The sequence below is a fragment of the Ursus americanus genome, chromosome 2, assembly GCF_024610735.1.
Source record: "Ursus americanus isolate L20-20 chromosome 2, mUrsAme1.1.p, whole genome shotgun sequence".
Classification (NCBI taxonomy): domain Eukaryota; kingdom Metazoa; phylum Chordata; class Mammalia; order Carnivora; family Ursidae; genus Ursus; species Ursus americanus.
This window is the reverse complement of record NC_142128.1, coordinates 28,103,385-28,127,746: the sequence shown is the minus strand read 5'-3', so window position 1 is coordinate 28,127,746 and position 24,362 is coordinate 28,103,385. Positions and strand designations below refer to the sequence as shown.

Here is a 24,362-nt window from a genome sequence, read left to right as displayed (position 1 = left end):
TCCCTGACCGGGGAGGCTCATACTCCCTGTTCTTCTATTTCCAGGAGTCTCGCTTCCCCAAAACTCTCTGCCCGGGGCTGGTCCTACCAATTTACCCGCCAGCCCCAGCTCAGATTAACCCACCCTTCAGCGCCCGGCTGTTGGAAGCTGCTGGAACCTCTGGCATCTCCCTCCTGCTGACGGGAAGGTAGTTACCAGGGAGGCTGTGCTGTACCTGTGCAGACAGGGCGTGCTGTCCCGGGACCAAGCAAAGGTGCCGTCGTGGATGCTGATGCACGTCTCCCCAGCAGCTGCGGGTGGAAAGGGGAAAGCCAGCCAAGCCGCGTTTGGTGAGTCTCATCGCGCAACAGGGCCATGCCCTCTCTCAGTCTGTTTTCTAGCTTGAGGAACACATGGCCATGCTTATGTGCCTGGCCTTTCTGCATGAGGGCAAGGGCCTGGTCGGTTAGAGGGTTTGCGGCCGTCTGCCCAGAGTGGCACACAGTAGGTGCTCACGAGTTGCTGCTGAATCATGGGGAGAAAGCAGCATCACTGTGTCTGTTTCCACAGTACGTGGCTGACAGCCTCATCCGCATGTGCCATCCTGGCGCCAGCAGCCCCCCAGCTAGGACCCTGGCATTTGGTCGGGGGAGGGGGCTGCAGGGGTGCTGCTGGTCCCGCCATCCCTCCCGCACCCCTCCAGCTGAACTCTGCACTCACAGCATCTGGAGGGACTTGAGTCCACAGCCCCAGGGTCTACTTCTTCCAGGCAGAGGAAGGTGGCCAGACGGTCAAAGGACACCCGGGCCTGCGGAGACCAAAGCCCCAGGTCACTGATGCCCGAAGAGCAAAAAAAGAACTCAGGCTCTGGGTGTCTGATGCCTCAGGATGTGGAAAAGCTTCTGGTGGCCCAAGCCTGATGCATTTGCAAGGCATTAGCACAAAGCTTTCGGGGTCACAGGAAATGGTGCGCACGGAGGTGGGGACACGATGGTGACAGTGACCTCCCAGCTCCTCTCCCCTAATTAGCATAATAAGGACAATCGGGCTGCCATCCTGCAGATGAAACCCAGGAGGAGGATGGCAGCTTTTCCAAGGGAGTCATCAGACCATTATCAGAAATGATTCCAAACTTCGTCCACCTAGGGCGGCCGTTTAGATAGGGACGCGTCAGCGAGACCACTTGCTCTCATCGCCATCACAGCGCAGTGTGAGTAGAGACAGCAAGGGAAGAGAATCCACATAAAAATGCTTGCTGTGAAAAGGGAATGGGTGGCCTGGCATGACGCTGTATCCTCTGCCCCTCCCTGCTTCCCTGCTCTGTCTCCCTGCCTCTTCCTCCCTCCCCTGTCCGGCCTCCTCCAGTGTAGGCAGTGTGGGGCGGCATGGCGTCGGGCCTTCCCGCTACACCCCTGCAAGGCTCCCCCCACAGGGCCTCCCCACCCCGCTGCCTCACCTGGACCACGGAATTGATGGACAAGGGCAGGAAAACCTGAGCCTTTCTGAGGATGGTGAGGACCGTGAGGGTCACAAAGGCTTTCTCAGCGTCCATGGCGTTCTCCTCGGCCACCAGCGTATGGACAGCAAACAGAACCAGTGCAGCCTGCGGGGACACACCGGGGGTAACAGTGAGCTGGGGGCCTGGCCCGGGAACCCGAGCAAGCGGGACATCTCCGAGGGCCTGTGTGGCTAAGCCCACCATGTTGGAATGGTCTCCTCCATCTGCCCCTCACCCCAAAGTCTGCCAGTCCCCCTGGCCTCACTCCTACTTCATGCAGCTGTGCAAGTGTTTCTTAAAAAATACAAGTGTCTTGGTGAAGGGAGCTGCGTGTGCAGCCCCTGTTCTAGGACCAGCAGCTGTGGGTTCCAGGCATCTGGGGACATCATGCCGTTTGATCTTGGTAGCATGTGGGAGGTTCTAGACATGGGTGGGACCTGTGGTCCTAGAAGGCCTTGGAGATGACCCTGGAGTTGCAGGTATCCGCAGCACTCGAAGGGAGGGCCCTGGGCATTGGTGGCGTCTGTGGTTCTGGGTGTCACTGCGTGATGTCTGTTCTAGGTGTTGGTGATGTTTCGGTTCTAGGTGTCACTTGGTGATGACACGATGGTCACTTGGTGCGATGGTGACTCAGTGATCCTGCCTGGGGAGCTCTCACGGTTCTGAGTGATGGTACTTGTGGTTCTGAGTGTTACCAGATGCACCCCCCCCCCGGGGGTGGGGGGTTCTAATCCTTCTGGAAATACTGGTTAAGGCCCACCTGCCACCAGCCTTGAATATCTTAGGAGGAGTTTGGATCATTTATTTATTTATGTGGCAGTGAGTCATTGCAGTTTGTCGGCAACAGCATGAGCGGAGTCAGAGCTGTGCTTTAGGAAGGCAGATCAGGTGGCAATCTGTGGAATGAACTGGAGGACAGGATAGGCACTGTGGCCCATGCGGGGCCGCTGCGGCCGTGGGTCAGCTGGCGTTAATGTGGACGTGGGGTTCTCCCCCTGCAGCTTCCTGCCCCTGTTGCCTCATCCTCGTGCCAGAAGCAGCAACAGTTCCAGATTCCTGGAACCTTCTACAGGAGAATGACGGACCTTATTAGCCACTGCCACCTTCAGGGGAATGGTCTAATTGGTTAGCTAACTCAGCACAAAGCAAGGATCCCTGGCAGAGAGAAGGATCCAGGAGAGGTACATTTTGATGGATGGGGTGGTCTGCAAAGAGGAGCTCCAGGATCTTGGAGGGTAGGGGGCCCCACCTACCTCATCCCCCTAAGCACTTCCTCTTTTAGTCTATGCTCTGCTGAGAGACCAGGTGAGCTCACCAGAAACGTGGACACTTGGAAGGACACCAGAGATACAGAAAAGAGGAGGTTGGAGGTCCTCAAGGCGCCCAGCTCCTGGCCTCGGATGCTCAGGATTCTTTCTAGAAAGGCTCCCTCCCAGCCATGGGACTTGACTGTCTTCATATTCCTGATGATGCAGCTGGTGAGCCGTGCCCGAGAATCCTTCTGCCTCATGTGCTCTTCCTAGGACCGGAGGGAAGAGGAGGGCAGAGGTGAGGGAAACTTCAAGAATTCTCCTTCTGCAAAACCATCACACCCCACCTTCAGCAAATGCTGTTGATTCTTCCCCCATGCCTGGCCCCAAGCTGTCTGCCTCTCAGCATCGTTGTCCCCACCATCCTGGCCCAAATCACTGTCATCTTGCCCCTGAACCACTGCAGGTGTCTCCTCCCTTCTGTCCCCGTGCTTCTGCCCTCATCGTGGGTGACAGATGATGTGCCATCACAGAGGGAAGCTCCCCAAGACCAGGGAAGGGGTGGAAGAGTCGGAGCCCTGAACCAGCCTGGGTGTGGTGCCATCTGGAAGGCTTCCTGGAGGTGAGAGTGACATGTGAGCTATGAGGAGGAGGTGCTTTGTGCATGCTGAGTGCAGAAAGAATGGGTGGATGAGGTGGACAGGGGAAGATGGAGGGGACAGCATGACCCAGAGGACAGGCAGTGTGGTGTAGGGGAGGGGGAGGTGGCCTGGACCATATTGGGACTTGGAAGTCAGGCGGAGGAGTTCAGGCTGTTTCCCTGTGTTTCACCAAGGAGGGGCAGGTGTGGAGAATGTCTTAGAGGAGGCCAGACAGGAGGCTGCAGAAACAGTGTGAGACCGATCTCCCTCCTCCTTCCCTCCCTCCCTCCTTCTACCCTCCCTCCCTCCTTCTAAGTGCCACGTATCATTCTAGAAGCTGAGATCACATCAGTGCATATTTCCTCCTGGTGCGAGGGTTCCAGTCTTAAGAAAGAGAGACAGCAAATGGAAGAGCAAGGTACAAAATGACAAGTGCTCTGGAATCAGACATCACAGGCCAAGTGGATGAGCAGCTGAGTGCTAAGGGAAGGACACGTTGCTATGGTGACTGGGGGCCAGTGAGGGCTTGGGGTGGGGGAAACAGGGACGTCTTGGAGGAGGGCGTTCCAGGCAGAGGGAGCCAGGGGCACAAAGGCCCTGAGTGGAGCTTGAGGGTCAGGGCAGTGGAGTGAGCCAGGGCAGAGGGCCAGGAGGTGAGGCCAGATCACAGCTGGCCTACTGGCCACCACAGGATTTTGGCTTGGACTCTGAAGGCGATGGGAGCCATCATGGTTCTGAGCTGAGAGGGGTGTGTGAAGAGGCCCAGGTAGGGATGAGGACAGAAGCAGAGCCCCAGGGAGCGTGAGGCAGGGGCAACATTCTGGATGCATCTGCTGACAGATGGCATGTGAGAAAAAAAGATGCATTTGAAAGCTGACCCATGACTGGCTTGTGCCCTGAAGGCTCGAGGGGTGCAGCTGCCATCCACCGAGATGGGGGTACTGGGTGGAAGGCGGAGGTCTGAGTGACGGGAAAGGCTCACACCACCATGTCCCCCCTCCCCTCCTCACTCCCTGCACCTGCGCCAATGCCAGTCCCATGACCTGCTGGCTTCCCCTTCCCACTGCCCGCCCAGCGTGTCCCCTCTCCCAAATGTCACACCTGGTGCTGTTTCCTCTTCTTGGTGATGAAGAAATTCAGAGGGAGTAGGCTCATGAAGACAGCGATGGCAGTGAGGGCAGAGGGTCCTAGAAGCTGGAGACAGAGGGTGGGATGCCACAGGACATCCCCAGGGGCCCAGCTGACGATCCCAAGGGATTTGGTCAGACTTGTGTCCTAAGGCAAGGGACGCCAGGGAAGCTGAGGCGAGCAGCCACCGGACGCCTGCTGAGGATGGAGTCCTCCTCTGTCATGGAGGGGAACAGTGCCCCTCCCCCAGTGCTGCTGGAGGCATATTCGAGTAGGTCATGCTTCGAGACAGGACAGTGCAAGGGTGCATGCCTGGCCAGAACGGTGAAGTCGGATCTCGGGAATCAGGGTCTGAGTTCAAATCCTGGCCCTGGCACTTACTGGTGTGGCCTTGGGCAAGTTACTTACCCTCCCTAAGCTGCCGCGTCCTCGTCTGTGAAAGGGCAATCGTTGCCCATCACATATAGTAAGTGCCCGTGTCATACAGTCAATTATTATCTTAGTCTTCGTTTCACCCCTCACAAGATTGCCAGATTTAGCAAAAAACAAAACAAAACATAGGATGCCTAGTTAAATTTGAATTTCAAATGAAATAACGAATGTCTTTTTAGTGTAAGTATGTCCCGTGTTATATTTGGGATATACTTATACTAAGAAATTATTCAGTTTCTCTGAAATTTGTATTTAACTGGACGTCGTGTATTTTGTCTGGCAGCCCTCCCCGCCCCCCCAGCTTTGTGACTTTGGGACAGTTATGTTCCCTCTTGGGTTTGGTTTCTCTATCTGGAAAATGGGGTGGGGATGAGGTAAGTGATTTCTAGGGGGTTGTGACTGTTTGAAATTCCACCCGAGGTCATCTGCACCCAGTTTCTAGACAAACCCCACCCCTCTTCAGACCAAGGCCCTCAGTTTCCCTTCTGTGTCTGTAAGGACACCAGTTCCGTAATCTCCTTGACAACCGACCAAGCCAGTTTCATTTATGCAACAATTGTGCCACCTAGTGGCCAAGTGGAGAAGTGCCCAGAAGACAAACAGCCCCCAGCCAGGGTTGGGAAAATAATCCAAGAAAGGTGAAGAGAAGGTGAAGCTTTCTCTGGCAAAAATAGTATCACTTGGAAAACATACTACAAATGCTAACTGTGGCAACTTTGATGTCCACCACTCCCCCGTTAGCCAGATTTCAGGGTGACCCTCTAATGTCAGGGGACCATCTGCCAAAAGGCCAGGGAAGCGATGGGTGAGACTTTTGCAGATTTGCTTGAGTCAGGGGGTCTGCCCAATCGTACACTCTGCATTTTCCTGAGTGTCCTTCCTTGCCCTCTCTCTTCCTGATAATAACATCTAACATTTATTTGTTTATTTTTAAAGATTTATTTATTTATTTGGAGAGAGAGAGGAGAGAGAGTGAGAGCATGTTCAAGAGGGGGAAGGAGCAGAGAGAGAGAATCTTCACTCAGGCTCGCTGCTCAGTGGGGAGCCTGACCTGGGGCTCGATCTCACAACCTGTGATCTGTGAGATCCTGACCTGAGCCAAAACCAAGAGCTGGACGCTCAACTGACTAAGCCAGCCGGGCACCCCTCCCATCTAATATTTATGTACTCCAGGTCAGGAACTGTTTGAAGGTGTGCCTACTGCATGCCGGGCCTTGGACACAAGGTAGCAAGTCAGACGGGGTCCTGGCCCTGTGCCCCACGGGGTCGGGACAGTAGGAGGGGATGTAGAGTGACCATGATGTACAGTGACCTAATGCCACTGAATGGTATTGGGGAGTATTCCACGCTCACCACCAATATGCCATTGGTACCCCCGCCCCAGGGTCTCTGAACTACGGCATACCTGCCAGAGGTAGACAAAGCAGGCAGTCATCCAGATGATTGTCATCCACAGCCCGTTAAGGTACATGGTACTCTCCACCAGTCGCTGTACATCCACGGACACCAGGTTGACCACGTCACCCACGGCACTGGTCTTTCTGGAAGCGCTGGACAGGACCAGGACCTGGGCAGGGTGGGAGGATCGAGACCTCAGTCCGAGGGAAGGACAGGACGAGTGCAGTGGGGGATGGCAGGGGGGCCCACCGCACAGACGGAGCAGGGGCACCGCAGTCTGGCAGGCCTGAGTCGAAGCTTGTCTGCCTTTGCTGGCACAGGTAGGTCTCTGTGCACTCATCTGTCAAATGGGCCAGTAAACCTCCAGAGCCGCCCTCCCAGGGGCCGTCGTGACAATTCAGAGATGACAAAAACGGAAAGGCTCTGAGATCCCTAGAGCCCTGCAGGGATAAGTCAGTAGCATAACACGTCAAACCCTGGGGTTTATGACGATAGTGGTAGTCCTTTGCTGAGTGCTCCCTGCGTCCCAGGCCCTGTGCTACGTGAGCAGTGTAACTGTTTTCTGGGCTGGAGCACATCCCACAGACAGACAGAGCAGGGACTGTCGTATTTCATTCCATCTGCAATGCCATGGATAAAATGCTCTATTTTTGTATCACTAATGGAACAAAAAAAAAACCAATGCAATTAACTTAAAACACACAAGACACGTCTTGATTTCAGAAGGGTTAAAAAAGTGAGATGAGAATCAATGAAATGCAGAATGACTCATTGCATTTTACAGCCAGGAAGCTGAGGCACAGAGAAGTTGACCAACTTGCCCAAAGTTGGAGGGCTTATTAAAGGCTAGGCTAAGCTTGGAATCTGGGATATGGCCAAGGCCAGACACGAGCTAGACAGGATGGCAGACTAACCCTGTGGGCATTTATTGTGCCCCTCACACCCTAACCTGGTTCTCTGGCAGCCCCAGATGTGCCCCGGCCCTGGGGTCACAGTGGACCCCATCCAGCCTGTTAAATTCTAGGTTCTATTTGCAATCCTCTCTGCTGAGTGTGTGAGGGAAGAAGTAAGGGGGTGAAGGAGTGAGCCCAGAATGAGTAGAAAATCTCCCCAAAAACCCCAAAACTTCATTTTGGGCTTCACAGTGAACTGAGTACTAAGAATATAGCTGTGAATGACAGAGGCTGGCAGCTTGCTCTCCCAGGAGCAGAGTTTGAGCTGGAAAGGGAAATTAAAGACTTACATAGTTCATTCTTCTTCCCCCCCCCCCAAAGATTTATTTATTTATTTTAGAGAGAGACAGAGCAAAGTGAGCATGCGTGCATGAGCGGGCAAGGAGCAGAGGGATTGGGAGAAGCAGACTCCACACTCAGTGGGGATTGACAAGGGGCTTGATCCCAGGACCCTGAGATCACGACCTTAGCCAAAATCAGGAGTCGGACGCTTAACTGACAGAGCCATCCAGGTGCCCCATAGCTCATTCTTTAATGACAATTATGAGGAGTGTTAGGAAGAAATGTTTTAAAATATTATTCAGTAATATTAGTAATATTATTCAGTAATAATAATTACTATGATTGTTACCTATTAGCAAGGTAGACTGTGGGCCAGGGCCTTTTTTGTGATTTTCACAGGAAGGAAGGGCCAGGCAGGGGAAGCAGGATTGGCTCTTCTGAATAATCGTGATGGGCTCTGGGGCTCAGGAGCTGTCCCTCATGGTCCAGTACCTGGCCCTGGGGTGATGAGGGCAGGTGTGTGGCGGCCCAGAGTGTTGAGAGCCCCATGAAGGGGGCAGTTGGGAGGGTGAGCTCTGGATGGGTTGGTTGGCACGTGAAAAGCATGCGCCCAATGAGTCATTTACTACCTCTAGGAATGGGCTAGCCCTGGGCCGGGGAGGAGTCCCTCCAAGGTTGCCAACGCCCCGGATATCAAACCACTGGATGCGGAAAATAAGAAGACACGGTTAATGTGGTTAATGCGGAGGCAGGCCGGCAGGAAGAGCCGGGGTCTGACCTCTCCGGAGATGAGCAGTGGCCTCACCCTGTCTTCCTTTCAGCCTCAGCTCAGCAGGTGGACTCAAGACCACCCGGGCCACACCAAGCTTGAGCTCATGTGCGCTTGGTGGGGAGACGTGGATCTGAAACCCAGCGGCCAGGCAGTCTGGGGAGCCGTCCATGCAGCCATCCAGGAGCTGTTCTCCCTGCACCGCTTCTTCCCGGGGAACAGCGCAGGTGCAAGAGGAGACTCATGGGGACTGGCGCGCCCTGGCTCAGGTGCTCCAGACCCCACAGGAGCCAATATCTATGGCGGGTAGTCTCATGAACTTCACTTTCAGGGCTCCCGAGGAGATACGAGTCACTGCACCAAGAGAAGCCCAAAGCTATGGCTCCCCGCCAGGTATTTGTACTCCACTGACAGAATTTTCAGCCCTAGTGAATTTACCAATGGGTCGGGAGTCATTTTTACCATAAGCAGTGTTGCCTGGTAACATAGCTGACAGCCCACCTCTGTCTGGTTTCTGCACAGCCCCAAGATTAGCCCCTTCTCCTCATGGGGGGACGAGGGGAAGGTAGGTAGATGAAAAGAAATGCAAAGGGTGTCCAGGTAGTAGGAACAGCAAATGCAAAGGCCCTGAGGTGGGAGGTTGCCTGGTATGTTTGTGGCTGGAGTAGGTTGAGCAAGAGAGAAGGTGTGTGATGTGATAGAGTTGGAGAAGTCCCAGGGTCAGATCACTCAAGGTCTTAGGGAAATAACCAAGGAGGTGAGAGTGTAGTGAGAGTGACCACAAATAAGTAAAGTAATGAATGAGTGCATTTTCAGGCACACATGATATCATGTGACCCTTCTTGGCTAGAACATTTATATAGAAATCGGGACAAAGCAGGGGGGATGGGAAAGTCCCACCCCTCTCCCCCAGGGCTCACCTTTCTGTACACCAGGCCCATGATGGCTGTTCGCAGCCTCATCTGCAGCACCTTGATCCTGTACATGAAGTGCTGCTCCAACAGCGATTGCAGGGAGGCAGAGAGGAACATCAGCACCGCGAGGAGATACCCCTTCCAGGCGGGAGTCGTGGGATTGCCCATAAACTCCAGAAAAAGGCTTTTGAGAGAGGGAGGGTACAAGTGGTGAGAGAAGGCATGTGTGGCTGTTGCCTTTGCCCGAGCCTGGCAAGGTGTGGAGAATCAGACAGCGTGGTAGATATTTTTGCCAAAACGGCTGCAGTGATTCCTCCCACCATCTGCACTCATTTTCAACATGACTGCTGTTCCTCTGACCAAGAGGTGAGCGTTTTATCTCCACCTGTCATGGCTGAATTGTGCCCCTACAAAATACCTATGCTAAGTCCTAATCCCTGGTACTTTCAAATGCACCTGTATTTGGAGCTCCGGCCTTTCGGGAGCTGATTTAGTTAAAATAAGGCCGTTAGGGTGGGACCGTAGTCCAGTCCCACTGGTGTCATTCTAAAAGCAAATCTGCACGCACAAGGAGATACATTCAGCATGCACACACAAAGGAAAAGCCACGTGAGGACACAGCAAACCAAGAGAGAGGCCTCGGATAAAATCAGTCTTGATTTTGGACTTCCAGCCTCTGGAGTTCTGAGAAGATAAACGTGTGTTGCCTAAGCCGCCCAGCCTATAGCCCTTTGCTGCGGCAGCTCCAGCAAACAAGTACGCCAGTCCCTGAATCTGGGCCGGCCACACAAGCAGCTTCGGCCCAGAAAACACAGTGGGAGTGAGACTGTGCCAGCCCCAAGCCTAAGGGGTCAAGAGAAAATGCAGCTTTCGTTCTGTGTCTTCGAGCCCTGCCAGAGCAGACAGTGTGGGGCGTGAAAGATGACGTGGGGCTGAGACCAGCTGTCCCAGCTGAGACCAGCTGAGACCAGCCAGTCCCCAGCCAGCCTCCCAGCTGACCGCGGGCACCTGAGTGAGCCCAACTGAGGAACGAAGAACTGCCCAGCGGAGCCCAGCCCAAATTGTTGGCCCACGTTATCATGACCCCAAGAAGCGGTTGTAAGCCTCTCGCTCTGGGGCTGTTTTGTTACACGGCAAAAGCTAACCAATTCAGCCAGGTTAGAGTTCATTCATTTTCTCTCCCTGAGGTTTGTCGCTTTCTCATTTATTTATTTATTTATTTATTTTTCCCTTCCTCAGTATCCTTTCCACCCACCCTCCAGGGCTCTGAGCTCCGGGGGACTAGGCAAAGGCAGAAGGAGAGCTGATGCCCCCCACCCCCTCACCCTGGCTCCGGAAGGACACCATTAAGGAAGGGACCGCCGGCCTCAGTGAGATCCCCAAGGCCTGGACCCACCTGAGGAGCTTGGGGATAGAGAACCTGAAGACATCACAGATGACAATGCTGAAGGTCGCCAGGAGGAAGGTGGAGCGGGACATCTGCCAGAGGGCTCTCAGCAGCGGGCCCCTCTGGCTCCCCTCCTGCTGCAGCAAGGGCTCCGTCTCTGGGGTCTCTACGCCACGGCTTCCTTTCCTTTTAGCTGCTCTCACCTTGGTGCGTCTTCAGGGAGATGAGATATTGGCTCTGGGTCATCGCAATAGACTGAATGTCTCCCCCCCCCAAACTCATCTGTGGAAACCTAACACCCCCCCCCCCCCCGTGTTCTGGTATTTGGAGGCGGGGCTTTGGGGAGGTGATGAGGTCACAAGGATGGAGCCCTCATGAATGGGATTAGTGCCCTGATAAAACAGGCCTCAGGCAGCGCCTTCCTCCTCCCGCCAAGTGAGGACAGAGCATGGACACAGCCGTCTAGGAAGCAGGAAGCAGGCCCCACCAGACACCGCATGGTGGTGGTTTGATCTTGGACTGCCCAGCCTCCAGAACTGCGAGAAATCAGTTTCCGTTGTCGATCGGACGCTCAGTCTATGGTACTTTGTTAGAGCCGCGTGAATGGACTAAGACGGTCCTTTTAAATATTGTCAGAGGTGGTTGCTGAGCGTCCAGCAAGACCAGGAATCACAGGGCCGTTTTCCTGGCAAGGGGGACGAGTGGGTGTGGATCCAGCTGTGCTCCCTCACCTGTTCTTCTCTGTCCCCCGAGGACCCCTTTATGAGACAACTGGGTGGGGGAGGGGCCGGGCAGGAGGGCAGCCCTAAGGCGTTCGGGCTGGTGATGGGAATGCACACGCATTGAGCACCTCCTGTGTGCCAGGCATGCCTTGGTCCTCCGAGGAAGCTGGCAGGCAGGTGTGATGCCCATTTCACAGATGAGGAGATGAAGGTTTAGAAGGAACTTGTCCAAGGGCCCGTGGCGGGGAAGTTGAAGCACTGGGATTTGATCCCAACTCTGTGCCTTCAGAGCCCAGGCACTTTGTGAGTCGCTGATGCAGCTCCCCCTCTTCCCTCCCACAAGGGGCTAGCCCGGAGGTGGTTTAGAGCTGGTCTAGAACCAGTTTAAAATTACAGCTGACGTCTGTGGCCCTGGCCCTCTCGGTCTGGATGAAACTACAGGTGGAAGCTGGGGGTGGGGGGAGCCAGCTGGGCAGGTCCTCAGCTACTGAGAGCCCAGGGCTGTGTGGCTTCGGGCAGACGACTGCCCTCTTTGGGCCTCTGTGTCCTCGTGCTTGAAAGGACGGGGCTGGTCCCACTCTCTGCGCTCCTTCCCGCTCTGACAACCTCTGGGGTTAGCAGTAATTTCAGTGCCTGTTTACAGAGCTGGGACCTGGGGCCAGGCCCTGGGATCAGCCCTTTGCCTGTCCCCGTTATCGATTTTTCTTGACTCCCTGCCTGGTGGCTGTCGTGGGCTCCCCGTTGTACCTAGGAGGACGCAGAGGCTCTGAGAGCTGGTGGCAGCTGCTTGAGGTCACACAGTGAGGACCGAGCAGGGATTTGAGCCCAGATCTCAATTCATGGTGCATATAGCACCTCTTTGTGAACCCCACTCACAAACATTTTTAGAAAGAAGGGAAAAAAAAAACCCTGATCTTGGTGAGCACTGGGGGCCAGAACTTCACTAAGCCAAGGCCTTGCCCCTTGACCATGGCCCAGCTTCTTGTTTGGTTTGGCGTCTCTGGAGGGTCTGTTGCTGAGCAGGGCATGGCCTGCTGCTCAGAAACATATTGGTGTCTGGGTCTTGAATGCCAAAAAGATGTCACCTTCTTGTCACCTGGCCACCCCTCCCCATCAGCCCATCGTTTTGTTCATTCCCTTCAAAGCTGTGCTCACCCTCTGCAGCCCTCACCTTTATGCATCTTGTTAGAACGCCAGGTGGGTGGACTTTGCTCGTATTTTCCCCACATTCAGCTCCTGAACGCAGTAGGCACTCAATAAATACTTGCCAAATGAATGGGAAAAAACAGATGTGTGACATGTGCCAAGGGCGTGCCTGGTGCATAAAGTTATAATGATGTGTGGAAGGGAGGAAGGCAACCTGGTCTGGTGGACAGAAACTGCCTGGGAGCCAGGAGCCTGAGATTCAAATGCCTGCTCGGACCCCTCCCCCCTGAGCCTCAGTATTTCCATCTGTTAAATGGGATGGGCCAGGAGGTGACTGTGAAGGCCTCTTTCCAGCTGGATGTCTTGCTCTGTTCTGCTCTGGCTGCCTGCCCCAGAATTCTGAATCGCTGTGTTCAACCTGCAGGCTTAGTAGCCAGCTTCTTCCTTCCCAGCGGGTCTCACGTACCATCATGAGAGGTCTCTAGAATGGCAGGACTAGCAAATGACCACAGGAAGAGGCAGGGGGTGTGGGCGAGTGGCCAGGTCCAACAAAAGGGAGGGGTGCAGACTGTGGCAAGTCAAAGAGCATGTGCCCTGTCCACTGGGGCATCTGCTACCCAGATCCACTCCCTTGTTGCCATTTAGGGATGTGACCTGGCACTGCCAGCCTCCTTTATTTTTTCATTTTTTTAAAAGATTTATTTATTTATTTTGGAGAGCGAGCACAAGCAGGGGAAGGGCAGAGGGAGAGGAGAGAGGGAATCTCAACCAGACTCCCCACTGAGCACAGAGCCCAATGCGGGGCTTGATCTCACGACCCTGAGATCATGACCTGAGCCAAAATCAAGAGTCGTACGCTTAACCGACTGAGCTACTCAGGTGTCCCCTGCCAGTCTACTTTAAAAGAGACCAGAATTCCAGATTTTTACATGAAGTCTCTAATGTTTTAAATGTTGGCAACTTAAAAAAAAAGTCCCAAATAACAACAACAGTAAACACCAAGTGGAACAAACATACCCTTACCAACCTCATCTGGTCGGCAGTTGGCTGGTTCCTGACCTCTCAGGATGACACCCTCTCCCTTCCCCCCAGAATTGCAAAATACTTAGGAAAGAAAGCCAAAGTTCTCTCTGTGGGTAATCAGTCAGCTCTGAAAATAACTGAGCTGGATCTCCGTCTGGCCATGCTTTCCTCCTTTCTTTCTGTCAATTGCTACGGATTCTTAAACTGTTGTGAAGAATGTTGCTATCCCAAGTTCTCATGCCCCTAGGGGAGGTCACAGCTGGGAGAGAGCGGGCAGGACCTCGAGGGCCCTTTTGAAAGAATTCTGCCACTTAACAATCTTGCATGAGTGGAGGGGAGGACAACAAGATATGCCTGGACGCCTGGAGAGTGAGTTGCTGTTTTGATTTGCTCCTATCATTTACCGATTTTGTGGAATCACACCCTACGGTGGCTCTGAAGGGACCGCCAAGGGGGGGGGCGTGTCTTGCCCCCGGGCCATGGGATTGGTCCCTGATTGGCACACGACTCGAGCCAGCCAATCAGAGGTCGTCCTTAGCATTTTCTATATGGATGCTAGGAGAGACACTCATTTTGTGGGAGTTGCCACACTGGCGGGATATGACACAGGTCGACGCAACAGACATCAGCTAAGCTGAGAGATAGAAAGAAGTTGGACATATTATGCAAGTCCTTGGATCCAGCCACACCTGAGGCTAGACTACCTTCTCTGCTAGTGAGCCAATAGACAGGTTCTCTCTCCCTTTTTCTAATTTGGAGGATTCAGCTATCTACACCAACCACCAGAAATCCTAGCGTATACCGGGGAACCCTGTAACTCTTCCCACAGAGCTAAGTCACTTTTGTCTGTCCCCTGAAACACCAAGGTCATGGGATTTGTCCAAGGTCATCAGCTACTCAATGGCAAGACTGCATTTAACTCACGTTTAACGAATCCTATGTTGACTGCTCTTTTCTGTAGGTCAGAGGTTCCCACACTGGGTACCTCAGCGTCAGAGGGGACGACAGAAGTTTCCAGAGATGCCACAGAGGGCAGGAGTGAGGCAGAGTGGACAGGACTAGAACGAGCTTGAAATCCTCTGGATAACGGATACTGTTTGAGCTTTTACCATTTTTGAGGTATTTACTAAATTCTTTTCCAAAATCCTTTTTTTCCCTCCCCCATGAGCTATGAGCCAGGGCCTGATGGCATGCCCATTGGACAGATAAGAAAACTGAGGACCAGGAAACCAGTACTTCAGGTTAAATAGTAAGTAACTGCGTGCATGTTATAAACCACCACCCAACCCTCCACTCCCCCACTCCCCGCACCCGCCTGTTTCCTGCCTGACATCCCCCCATTCAAGCTTCCTTCTGGGGGTCCTGAGGAGCACCCACTGTGTCCTTTGGGAGCCTGCAAAGCACTCTGGGAGGAAACGTCCCTTGACCCTGGTCAGTTAATGCTTAGTGGGATCTGCTGGCAGGACTATGGCAGTGAAGCCCAGAGTAGTGTCTGGGGTTGTATTTGGGGCCAGATGATGAACTTTGCCGACCAGGCATGGGGCCACGCTCTCATCTTTCACACACTCACCGCTGGGCCGCATTGCGGTGCCTTGTCCACTCCCTTTCGAGCTGGGAAACAAGTTCTTCTGAGGAGTTTTCTCGGCTAAGTGACCAGAGGTCTTCTGGCCCCAGTGGCCTTCTGTAGCCCCTCCAGACCAGCCTGTAAAAGAAGGTCACCAAGGCAAGGTCCCGCTGCCATTCCCCCTGCAGGGTCCTGACCTGGTAGCTGTGTGACCCTGAGTAAGTCACTTTACCTCTCTGCACCTCTGCTGGCCCCTCAGGAAAATGAAAGCAATTAACCTAACCACACCTAACATTTGTGGGGCACTTCTCAGTTTACAAAGACCATCTCATTAAATCTCATGCAATAACTATTGACCCATTTTACAGGTGAGGAAAACAAAGAGAGGTTCAGAGAGATTAAATGACTTAACCAAGGGACGACCTGTGTGGCAATGGAAATAAACCTCCCTAGGGGTCAGAAGCCCAGAGTTGGACACCTGAACTCCCCCCTCAGCTTTCCCCGTTATAAACTTTTTTCTGAGTTTTCTTTATAATGCTTGCTGCAATTATAATTTACTTTTTTGGTCTGATTATTTATTGAGTGTCTTTCTCCTCCACTGGATGGTAAGCTCCATGGGGACAAAGAGTATTTACCTTTATTCTCCTTCTCTATATCCTCGCCACCTGACATAGGGCAAAAAATTTGTCAGATGAAGCCACTTACCAGCTCTGTGACCTTGGGCAAGTCACTTCCTATCAGTAGACCTCCATTTTCTCACTTGAAAATGAAAGAGTTTCCCAACACTTAAGACGAGCACATGAGATGACTGTAGATGGCGTAGTGTTGGAGGAGGTCACGGAGAAGATGTGACCTCCAGTTGTCCTATAAGGTGGACGTGGGCAATTGGAGTCTCCTCACCCCTCCCCTGTGCTTGGAAGGTTATGTTCTGCCCACTCTGCCTGCACTAAACACCGTTGCAAGGAAGCAGCCTTGAGAGCGCAACGTGTTGCTGAGACCGTCTGGACGGTAGATGTGACCGAACCCCGTTGAGCCCTCCACATAAACTAAGATTCTGGCCGGCAGGGGCAGAGATCCACTTGTCTTGTGGCCACCCAGGACAAGCCTCATAAGTCCTCTCACTTATTAAAGCTGCCACCTGCCAATAGGAATCGCCTACCTCCTTCTTCAGTCTCTCCTTGCCCTCCAGGTATGGCGGCTAGTTTGCGAACCAACACACATACCCAAGAAATTAATTACTATAGACTTCTACAGCGGGAGTGTTGCTTGCTTCTCAGATCTCTGTGATCTTTCTGATAATACCAAGGAGAAGGTCTTATTTGATGCTCGTTCTTAGTTCCCAGTCTGAGACTTTCCAAGCTCCTTTTTTTTGGGGGGGGGGGGCAGAAGGAGGAGAGAGAATCTTAAGCAGGCTCCATGCCCAGCACAGAGCCCAACGCAGGGCTCGATGTCACTACCCTGAGATTATGACCTGGGCCAAAATCAAGAGTCAGACGCTTAACCGACTGGGCCATCCAGGCGCCCCTCCAAGTTTCTTTTTTTTGTTTAACCCAGGGCAAAGTCAGGCAATCTAGTGCTGATCTAGAAGTTATTAACATGGCTTGGTTTTCACTGGAATTTTGGGGGAAGGAGAGCTACGTGGCGAGTGATTTAATAGATTTTTCCAACCTGGCAGTGATAGAAAGTTTCCTTTTAAAAAAGTTTATGAAAGTAGAAAAAGTGAGTTGATTTCCAGAAGAAAGACATTAAGAGAGGAAAATAATACCCCAATAAGGCAAAAAGCTTAAAGAACGGTCCATAAATGCCACATTTGGGAGACAGAGGGCTAGGTCCTCTCTAGAGCTGGTCAGCAAACCTGTGCGCACCTCCCACCCATTCCTCCCCCCAGGGCATCCTATTCCGCGTGCATTTAACAACCACTTTGTACAATACTCATTAAGGGCCAGACACTGTGCTAAGTGCCTCACAAGACTGACTTCACTTGATCCTCACAACCCTACAAGGTAGATACTTTTATTCTCATTTTACAGGCACAGGGACTGAGACACAGAGCAGTTAAGTAGCTTGCCCAGGGTCACACAGACAGGAAGTGGTGGGGCTAGGATTCAAATCCAGATGCTACCAAGATCTGACTGCAGTGTTGCCAAGAGGGGACCCAGCAGGTGGGCACACCCTCAGCGTTGGCCCTGGAGAAACATCTGTCTTCTCCACCAGCCTGGGGGCCTCTGGGGAGTAAAAATGTGGTCTTTTACCTCCTCAGCCCTGGGGTTTAGCACATAGTAGGTGCTTCTTAGGTGTTGGTGGAATGCATGAAGCCGAGTAATTGATATGATTTTGTTGAGCACCTGCTGTGTACCAGCACTAAGCAATTTACATTTAATGAAGGTAGAGTTGTTCCCCTTATACAGAGAGGCAAACTGAGACCCTGAATGTTTGCCATATGGGCTGGCTAAGAGCAAGAGCTGGGACTCAAACCCAGACCTCACTCTAGTGGGGGAATGGGAATGGGATGTGGATATTGGGCACATTGAAATCTGACCGAGAAGCAACGTGGCTGGGAAGAAGAAAGCAACGAGGCTGGGAGGATAGGCTTAGAAGGAAACGTCTCAGGGGGAGAGCTGTGATGATGAATAAGAGCAGTAGATGCGGGGCGGGGGGCACCATCTCGCCCCCTTTCCTTTGACTTTACTTACCCAGAAACCCACCAGAACGTGACCCTGGAAGGGAAGGAAGCTTCAGTCTCTGGACATGGATTCTGTAAAGACAAGAGACAGGGTGGAGGGAGGACTCGATCTCACGTTCCATGGCTGGTGTAAGGCAAGGGAACCAAGGTCAGGAAGACGGGATGAACGGACCATGAGCTTGGTACTGAGAGGGCTCACTGACATGCCCTGCCTACTTGTCGGACGCGGACACCACTGGGCTTGGTGCTTCCCAGCAGGCAAGGCGAAAAGGGACTATGCCACAAGTCTGACAGCATCCACAAGAACAGTTTCCCAGAGAAGCAACTATTATTAATACTGAGACCAAGAAGTTCTCAAAGCAGGAACATGCATGACACAGACACCAACATTCTCGACAATATCCCTCAGGGAATATGGCGAGAAGGTGCAGAGGGATCGGTCCTGAGATCTTGCCTGCTGCTCCAGAAAATTCCCATGCATCTACACCTTTCACCAACAGGGCACAAGACTGCCTGTTTGCCATCACGGCTCATTATCAATTTTTTATTTTTTTCTTCCATTCTCATACAACAGAAAAGCTCTACCGTACTTTTCACTTGATTACTCACATAGCTGAGCTTTTTTTTTGAGGTAATCTCTCCCTCGGAAAATTCTTTCCTGATTTCACAGGCTAGCTCAGGGCTACCTGTTGTCAACTCTCAGGGGCCATGAACTTCTCCTGCAGGGCACTTGTCCCAGTTATAATTTCACACGTGTTTGTAGAATTATGTGGTTAATGTCTGGTCCCTTGACTTGGCTGTTAGCTGCATGGGGACGGGGACCCCATCTACATGTTCATCCTAGATCCTCGGCACCTAGCTGGGGCACAGAGCAGGGGCTGGCAGACTGCCGTCCCCAGGCCAGATCCCGCACACTGTGTGTCTCTGCAAATAGAGTTTTATTGGAACACAGCCACGCTCCTTTAATGTACTGTCTGTACCGCAACAGCAAAGTTGACTAGCTGTCATGGAAACCATATGGCCCACATAGCCTAAAATATTGTCTATCTTGCTCTGATCAGAAAAAGTTGGCCAACCCATGACACAGAGTAGATATACAACGCCCATTCTGCTAAATGAAAGAATGAAAAAAAACATTATTAAAGGCTTGTGCTTTGGTTTCGCTCCCTTCTGTCTCACAGGGGGACCGAGACCAGAAGTAGAACAGGGACAAGGGAGGCACCGGGCTGGAGGCACGGCAACTTACAGACTGCTGGGGGTCTTCAGGGAAGAAGGGGGGGTGATCGACAAGGCAGGACAGCACAAACTGGGCCGCCACCAGCGATAAGCACAGGTAGGTCGACAGGTGGTAGAAGGGGTCATTCTGGAAACCCTGTGGGAGAGAAAGCAGAGGGCCCCCTGAGTGTGGCATGCTGAAGTCTGAGCCCGACGCCAGCAAAGAGCACAGACTGGGCAGGATACCTGTTAGGGGAGAGAAGGTCAAGGCTGAGTGGGGTTTCTGAGACCAAGAGCAGTGCCCAGGCGGGGAGTCAGGGCCATGGGGGTCTGAAAGCCAGGGTACCCGCATTCCTGGCATCCCGATGGATGAATACCTGACTTACACACGTTCTGACTGTACAAATGGTGGACAGGTGTTTCTCCTTAGCCAGGTGATAATTGGCCTCAGCCCCTGGAATGTGCATTGGGGGGACACTTTTCCTTCCTTGTGCCATGAAGGAATGCCTTTCTCCACGCCAGCCCCCACCGCCATCTCTCATTCTGCTTGCTCATGGCCGGTGTTTTCTGGTTTGAGAAGGGAACTGGTTTTGGGGCTCCTGGGTGGCTCAATCGATTGAGTGTCCGACTCTTGATTTTGGCTCAGGTAAAGATCTCAGGGTCATGAGATCGAGCCCTGCATTGGGCTCCGTGCTCAGCAGGGAGTCTGCTTGAGATTCTTTCTCTCCCTTTTCCCTCTCCCCTTGCTTGTGCCCCCCCCACAATAAATTTAAAAATCTTTTTAAAAAAGCAGAAGGCAGCTGGTTTTATTGAGCATGTATTTGCTCTGCCTCGTGCCTTTGCAGGACTCTTTCTTTTTATTTAAGTAGGCTCCACACCGAGTGTGGAACCCAGTGCTGGGCTTAAACCACGACCCTGAAATCAAGACCTGAGCTGCGATCAGGAGTCAGATGCTCAACTGACTGGGCCACCCAGGCGCCCCTGTGCAGCAGTCTTTATCGGCATTGTCTCACCAAGTCCTTCCCCACCCTGACCCCAGCAGGAGTTTCCTTGTTCTCTTTATTCACGTGGAGACCAAGGCTCAAAGAAGCAACAACACCTTGCTCAAGGATACGCAGAGGATCTGATCCAAACCACGAGCTTTTGCTGACACGCCATGCCACGACTGCTTTGGCATCCGCTGCCCCTCAGGTGAGAGCACCTTAATTTGCTTTCCCATGCTCAGGTGTGTGGTTTATGCAGCACTGACTCCATTCCAGGCTGGGCAGATGACTGAGGTCTCATCAAGGAGTATGTTCCCGTCCCCTGGCTACTGTGATTGCGTTAGGAATGGACACCGGGCCCACACTGGGCCCATGAGAGCTAGAACCATTGGGAGATCTTCCATCCGGTTTGCTACATTGGCAGAACATAGGTCTGGAGCAATCAGTGGCTCTTCTTGCCACCCCACTGGGGAGCGAAGCTAACAAGGCAGAGCCAAGAGACAGAGTGAAATGGAGATCTGGTGTCATCTGGACACCTGCATCAGCTAAGCCCAGGAGATCCCCCCTTTACGAGCTAATAAATTCCTTTGGACTCTTCCTCCCTTAAGCTAGTGTGAGTTGAGTTTTTGTGGCTTAAAACAAGAGCCCAAGTTTCAAACTGCAATTCCTCCACTGGATTTCTATACTCTTCTGTTTCTGTTTTTTGCAGAGAGTAGGCAATTTGATATTCCAACTACATTATGGCCCACCTTCCCTCTACTGCCATTTTTACCACTGTTTCTATCAGGAAGTTTGTTCTGAATCTGGGGGAGATGGACTTGGGCTCTGCACTCCTGGGCTGTGTGACCTTAAGGAAGCCGTTAGCAATTCTTAGCTTTGATTGCCTCATCTTTAAAACGGGACTGTTAGAATCTGCCACAGCGCGTTCTTGTGAGAATCCAATGAAGCCATGATGGGAGCCTTCCGCAGGGCCTGGCTCATGGTTGGGGTTCCAGAGTGTGGGTGGTTGCAATATTATTATTTCGGTGCTGTGTCCGTCAACTGTGGGAACGTTGCTTTTCACAAATCAGTGGATGGCCTGTGGAATTTTCCCATCAGTTACAAACTCAGTTACAAAGATGCCTTTGTAAACATCTGTCCTCGAGGACAGAATGGTGTTCCTCTGGCTTTGCCTTTCAGGAGCAGGATGGAGCAACCATTTAGCTGGAGAAATCGTGAACTACAGCCTGTGCAGATGTCTTGTGTGGCCGTCTATGCAAGCAGTTTTCAACTGGGGCAAATCTGTCCACCGGGGGACGTTTGGCTCTGTCCGTAGACACTCTGGGTCACCAGAAGGGGAGGTGTGCTGTTGGCATCTAGTGCGTGGAGGCTGGGGATGCTGTTCAACACACCACAGTGCAAGAAGGGCTCCCCCCCCCCCCCCCCCGTCTCTTCTTGCCCACTGTGTCCTGAGGGTGAGAAACCCTGGCCTAGGCTACTTTTCTCTTTGCAGATAAAAGGATCCATGTGTCCCTTCACATGCAAATGTGCCTTTGCAGGACAGTTAACAGAATGGTGGGCGGGGATGCAGAATGAGCACATTCTGGCGGGTGAGCGCGTGGGTGAGGATAAGGGAGAAGGAGGGGAAATGTGCACGCACGGACAGAAAGAGTGTGTGCAGGTGTGTTTTGGAGGAGGCCACAGGAGGGGGGCAATGCCAGGCTCCTTACTGCGTCCGCTTTCCTTGGAACGTAACTTCCACCCACTCTTCCCGCACTAGGAACCTTTGCAAGAACACACACTTGAAAGAGTAACGTGTCGTGGAGACCATCTGGACGTAGATGTGACTGAACCCCATTAAGGCCTCTATACTCGAAGGTTCTGGAAGGCAGGTGCAGAGATCTACTTCTCTTGCAGCACCTGGGACAAGCCTCGTAAGTCCTCTTGCTCACTAACCCTGCCCCTTACCATCTGGAGCGCCCTGCCCTGTGTACAGGGCCACTTTCAGATTTCAACGGGGACACTCCCACGGTTGTGAATCAACAGTGTGCCAGTGCCCGGGGCGGGGGGCGGAGGGGGCATGTGGGAGGATGTGGGAATGGATGTGCAGCGTGGGAATGTGGGACACACATGCCTGAGTCACGTGGGAGTTTGAAGACACGGACACACTGGCTGGCAGCAAGTGTGGACGGCTGTGTGCAGGTGTGTGGGTCTTAGTCTGTGGTTGTGTGATGCACAAAGGGGGGCAAAACAGGTGTGTGTTGGGGGTGCAAGTAAAGTGTGTGACGTGCGCGTGTCAGGCAGTGGGAATTTGTGTCCATGAAAAATGTATGGGAGGATGTGTGCACCTGTGTGAGGGAGTGCATTGACGCATTGCTGGAGTTTAAGCAACTGTGGTGTATGTCTCTGTGTAGACAATAAGTCGTGTGTGGAAAGGCGAGGAGGAAGGACGGGACACAAGGCTTGAAACTGGCATATCGGTCCCCCCGGGCCTCCACTTACCCCTTGCAAGGCCAGCTGCGCGGCACTGGTAGCTGGCAAGGGAAAGCAGAGCAGCCAGTATCCAAACAGCACCCCCGATGCCCGGACGCCCTTCTTCCTCTCCATGTGGATCAGGAACATGGCGAAGGTCTGGACAGGAGAGTCAGGATGGGCCCCTTAAAGTGGTGAGGGAGAAGAGGAGCCCCGCTCTGCCCCACGCCCTCCACCAGGGCGGGAAAAGCCATGGCCAGAAGCAAGCCCAACAAGCCTGGGTCATGATTACCATCGTAGTGAGCCACACGGTGGGACGAATGAGGAATTCCGGGGCCTGGGGCATTCCCCGCTGGATTCTCCAGAGAGCCACAGACACACCGGAGGCACACAGGATTATGAGGGCGAGCCCGAGCACCTGGGAAACAGGCTTAGATCAGGCTGGTGGGCAAGAAGAAAGGCGATGGCGAACTGGACAGTGACCCTGTGCCCATCTGGACAGCAGCTCTGGATGAGGGACCTGTTAGGGTATCAGTGTTATAATTTAACAGTGCCGGTGTAGAGATGCCTCGGGAAAAGCAGTAGGGCTGCTGCAGATGGATCTTGACCTGTAAGTGTCCATAAATAATGTGCCACAGGGGCCTGAGCCAACCCAGTGTTTCTTGGGTACGCCAGAGTGCACTGGAGAGACGCCTTAAGTATAGAGAAGTGGCATGAAACGACATTCACTCAGCAGGTGAATAAGGTCCACTCTCTTCAAGTCCCTTTTGAACCCTCCTATTAAATCAAGGAGAAACTCTCTGTTGGGACTGGTACGCCCCTAGACCCTTCTCTAAGATGCGGTGGTCTCTTTTGAACGAGAGAATGTGACACAGTGCACGCAGACGAGAGAGAAGATGGGACCTGGGCGCATTGAAGAAACAATGAATCACAGAACACGACATCAAAAACTAATGATGTACTGTGTAGTGACTAACATAACATTTGGAAAAAAAAAAAAACTACTGCAAGCACCTCAGTTAGTGTAAAGCAGGGCTCAAACTACTACCGGCAGGCTGAGTTTGACTAGCTGCCTGTCTTGGTATCACCTGTGAGCTAAGAATGGTTTTGACATGTTTCTTTTTTTTTTTTTTAAGTAGGCTCCACGCTCAGCGTGGAGCCCAATGCAGGGCTTGAACTCACGACCCTGAGATCAAGACCTGAGCTGCGATCAAGAGTTGGAGGTTTAACCGACTGGGCCACCCAGGTGCCCCTGGTTTTGACATTTTTCTATCATTGAACAAAACTCAAAAAAAAGTATACTATGTCATGACGTGAAAATTATATGAAATTCAAATTTCAGTGACTATCGATAAAATGTGACTTGAGACACAGTGATGTCTACTCATTCAGTGTTGTCTGTAGCCGCTTTCCTGCTGCAGAATAGTTGGGGTGGAGACCACAAGACCCTCAAAGCCTCAAATATACTATCTGGCCTTTCAGGAAGAGTGTGGCAACCACTTGACAAGTGTTCAGCAATAGGACAAAAATTGACAAGGTGTCACAGGAATAAATGAACCTTGAAGGACATTCTTGTAGAAGTCTGGAGAAGGGGGCAGATGACCAGAAAGGCTCACAGGTGGAATGCCAGTGTTTTTGTAACACGCAAAGACAAATACATAACAATTTTAAGACCTGGTTTTTAGAACTCCCAGTGGAGAAGCATAAAAATCAACGCATGACTGTTAAAAAACTGAAAAAGTTCACCCCAGCGCAATCCTCAGATCACCTCGTGGACCCCAGGAGGAGACACTGCACACTTCGGGGCAATGCCAGGCTATGGTATTCATAAACTGGCCAGGAACGTACGAGGGTCCGGATGCGTGTGTCTGCAGACACATGGATTTTATGATCACGAAATCTGTCTGGGGCAGATCTTGTTCCACAGAGATTTGCCTCCGTAGC

The 24,362-nt window shown here is 52.5% G+C and overlaps 1 protein-coding gene and 3 long non-coding RNA genes across 6 annotated transcripts in view; 3 read left to right on the top strand and 1 right to left on the bottom strand.

Annotated features, from left to right (window-relative positions):
* The window catches only part of ABCC6 (ATP binding cassette subfamily C member 6), a 56,047-nt gene that overhangs the window by 30,069 nt on the left and 1,616 nt on the right, over window positions 1-24,362 (bottom strand). For both annotated transcript variants that reach the window (XM_045776069.2, XM_045776068.2), the window contains exons 3-15: window positions 22,711-22,836; window positions 22,449-22,577; window positions 19,016-19,141; window positions 17,780-17,841; window positions 15,093-15,224; window positions 10,641-10,844; window positions 9,251-9,428; window positions 6,334-6,495; window positions 4,470-4,562; window positions 2,793-2,996; window positions 1,436-1,582; window positions 700-787; window positions 215-290 (exon numbers count right to left, since the gene is read on the bottom strand). In XM_045776069.2, the coding sequence (XP_045632025.2) occupies window positions 215-290; window positions 700-787; window positions 1,436-1,582; window positions 2,793-2,996; window positions 4,470-4,562; window positions 6,334-6,495; window positions 9,251-9,428; window positions 10,641-10,844; window positions 15,093-15,224; window positions 17,780-17,841; window positions 19,016-19,141; window positions 22,449-22,577; window positions 22,711-22,836 (1,727 nt within the window). The remainder of the gene's footprint in view (window positions 1-214; window positions 291-699; window positions 788-1,435; window positions 1,583-2,792; window positions 2,997-4,469; window positions 4,563-6,333; window positions 6,496-9,250; window positions 9,429-10,640; window positions 10,845-15,092; window positions 15,225-17,779; window positions 17,842-19,015; window positions 19,142-22,448; window positions 22,578-22,710; window positions 22,837-24,362) is intronic.
* Window positions 1,577-4,413, top strand: LOC148110532 (uncharacterized). Its single transcript, XR_015727925.1, has 4 exons — window positions 1,577-2,658; window positions 2,760-3,025; window positions 3,194-3,349; window positions 3,703-4,413. It is a non-coding gene; the product is annotated as an uncharacterized LOC148110532 (long non-coding RNA).
* On the top strand, window positions 10,887-19,033 carry LOC123778603 (uncharacterized). Its single transcript, XR_006775965.2, has 3 exons — window positions 10,887-13,891; window positions 14,484-14,641; window positions 18,951-19,033. It is a non-coding gene; the product is annotated as an uncharacterized LOC123778603 (long non-coding RNA).
* Window positions 19,879-22,454, top strand: LOC148110531 (uncharacterized). Of its 2 annotated transcripts, XR_015727924.1 has the most exons (4): window positions 19,879-20,175; window positions 21,147-21,556; window positions 21,727-21,880; window positions 22,361-22,454. It is a non-coding gene; the product is annotated as an uncharacterized LOC148110531 (long non-coding RNA). The 2 variants fall into 2 exon arrangements; XR_015727922.1 differs by having other exon boundaries at window positions 19,879-21,556.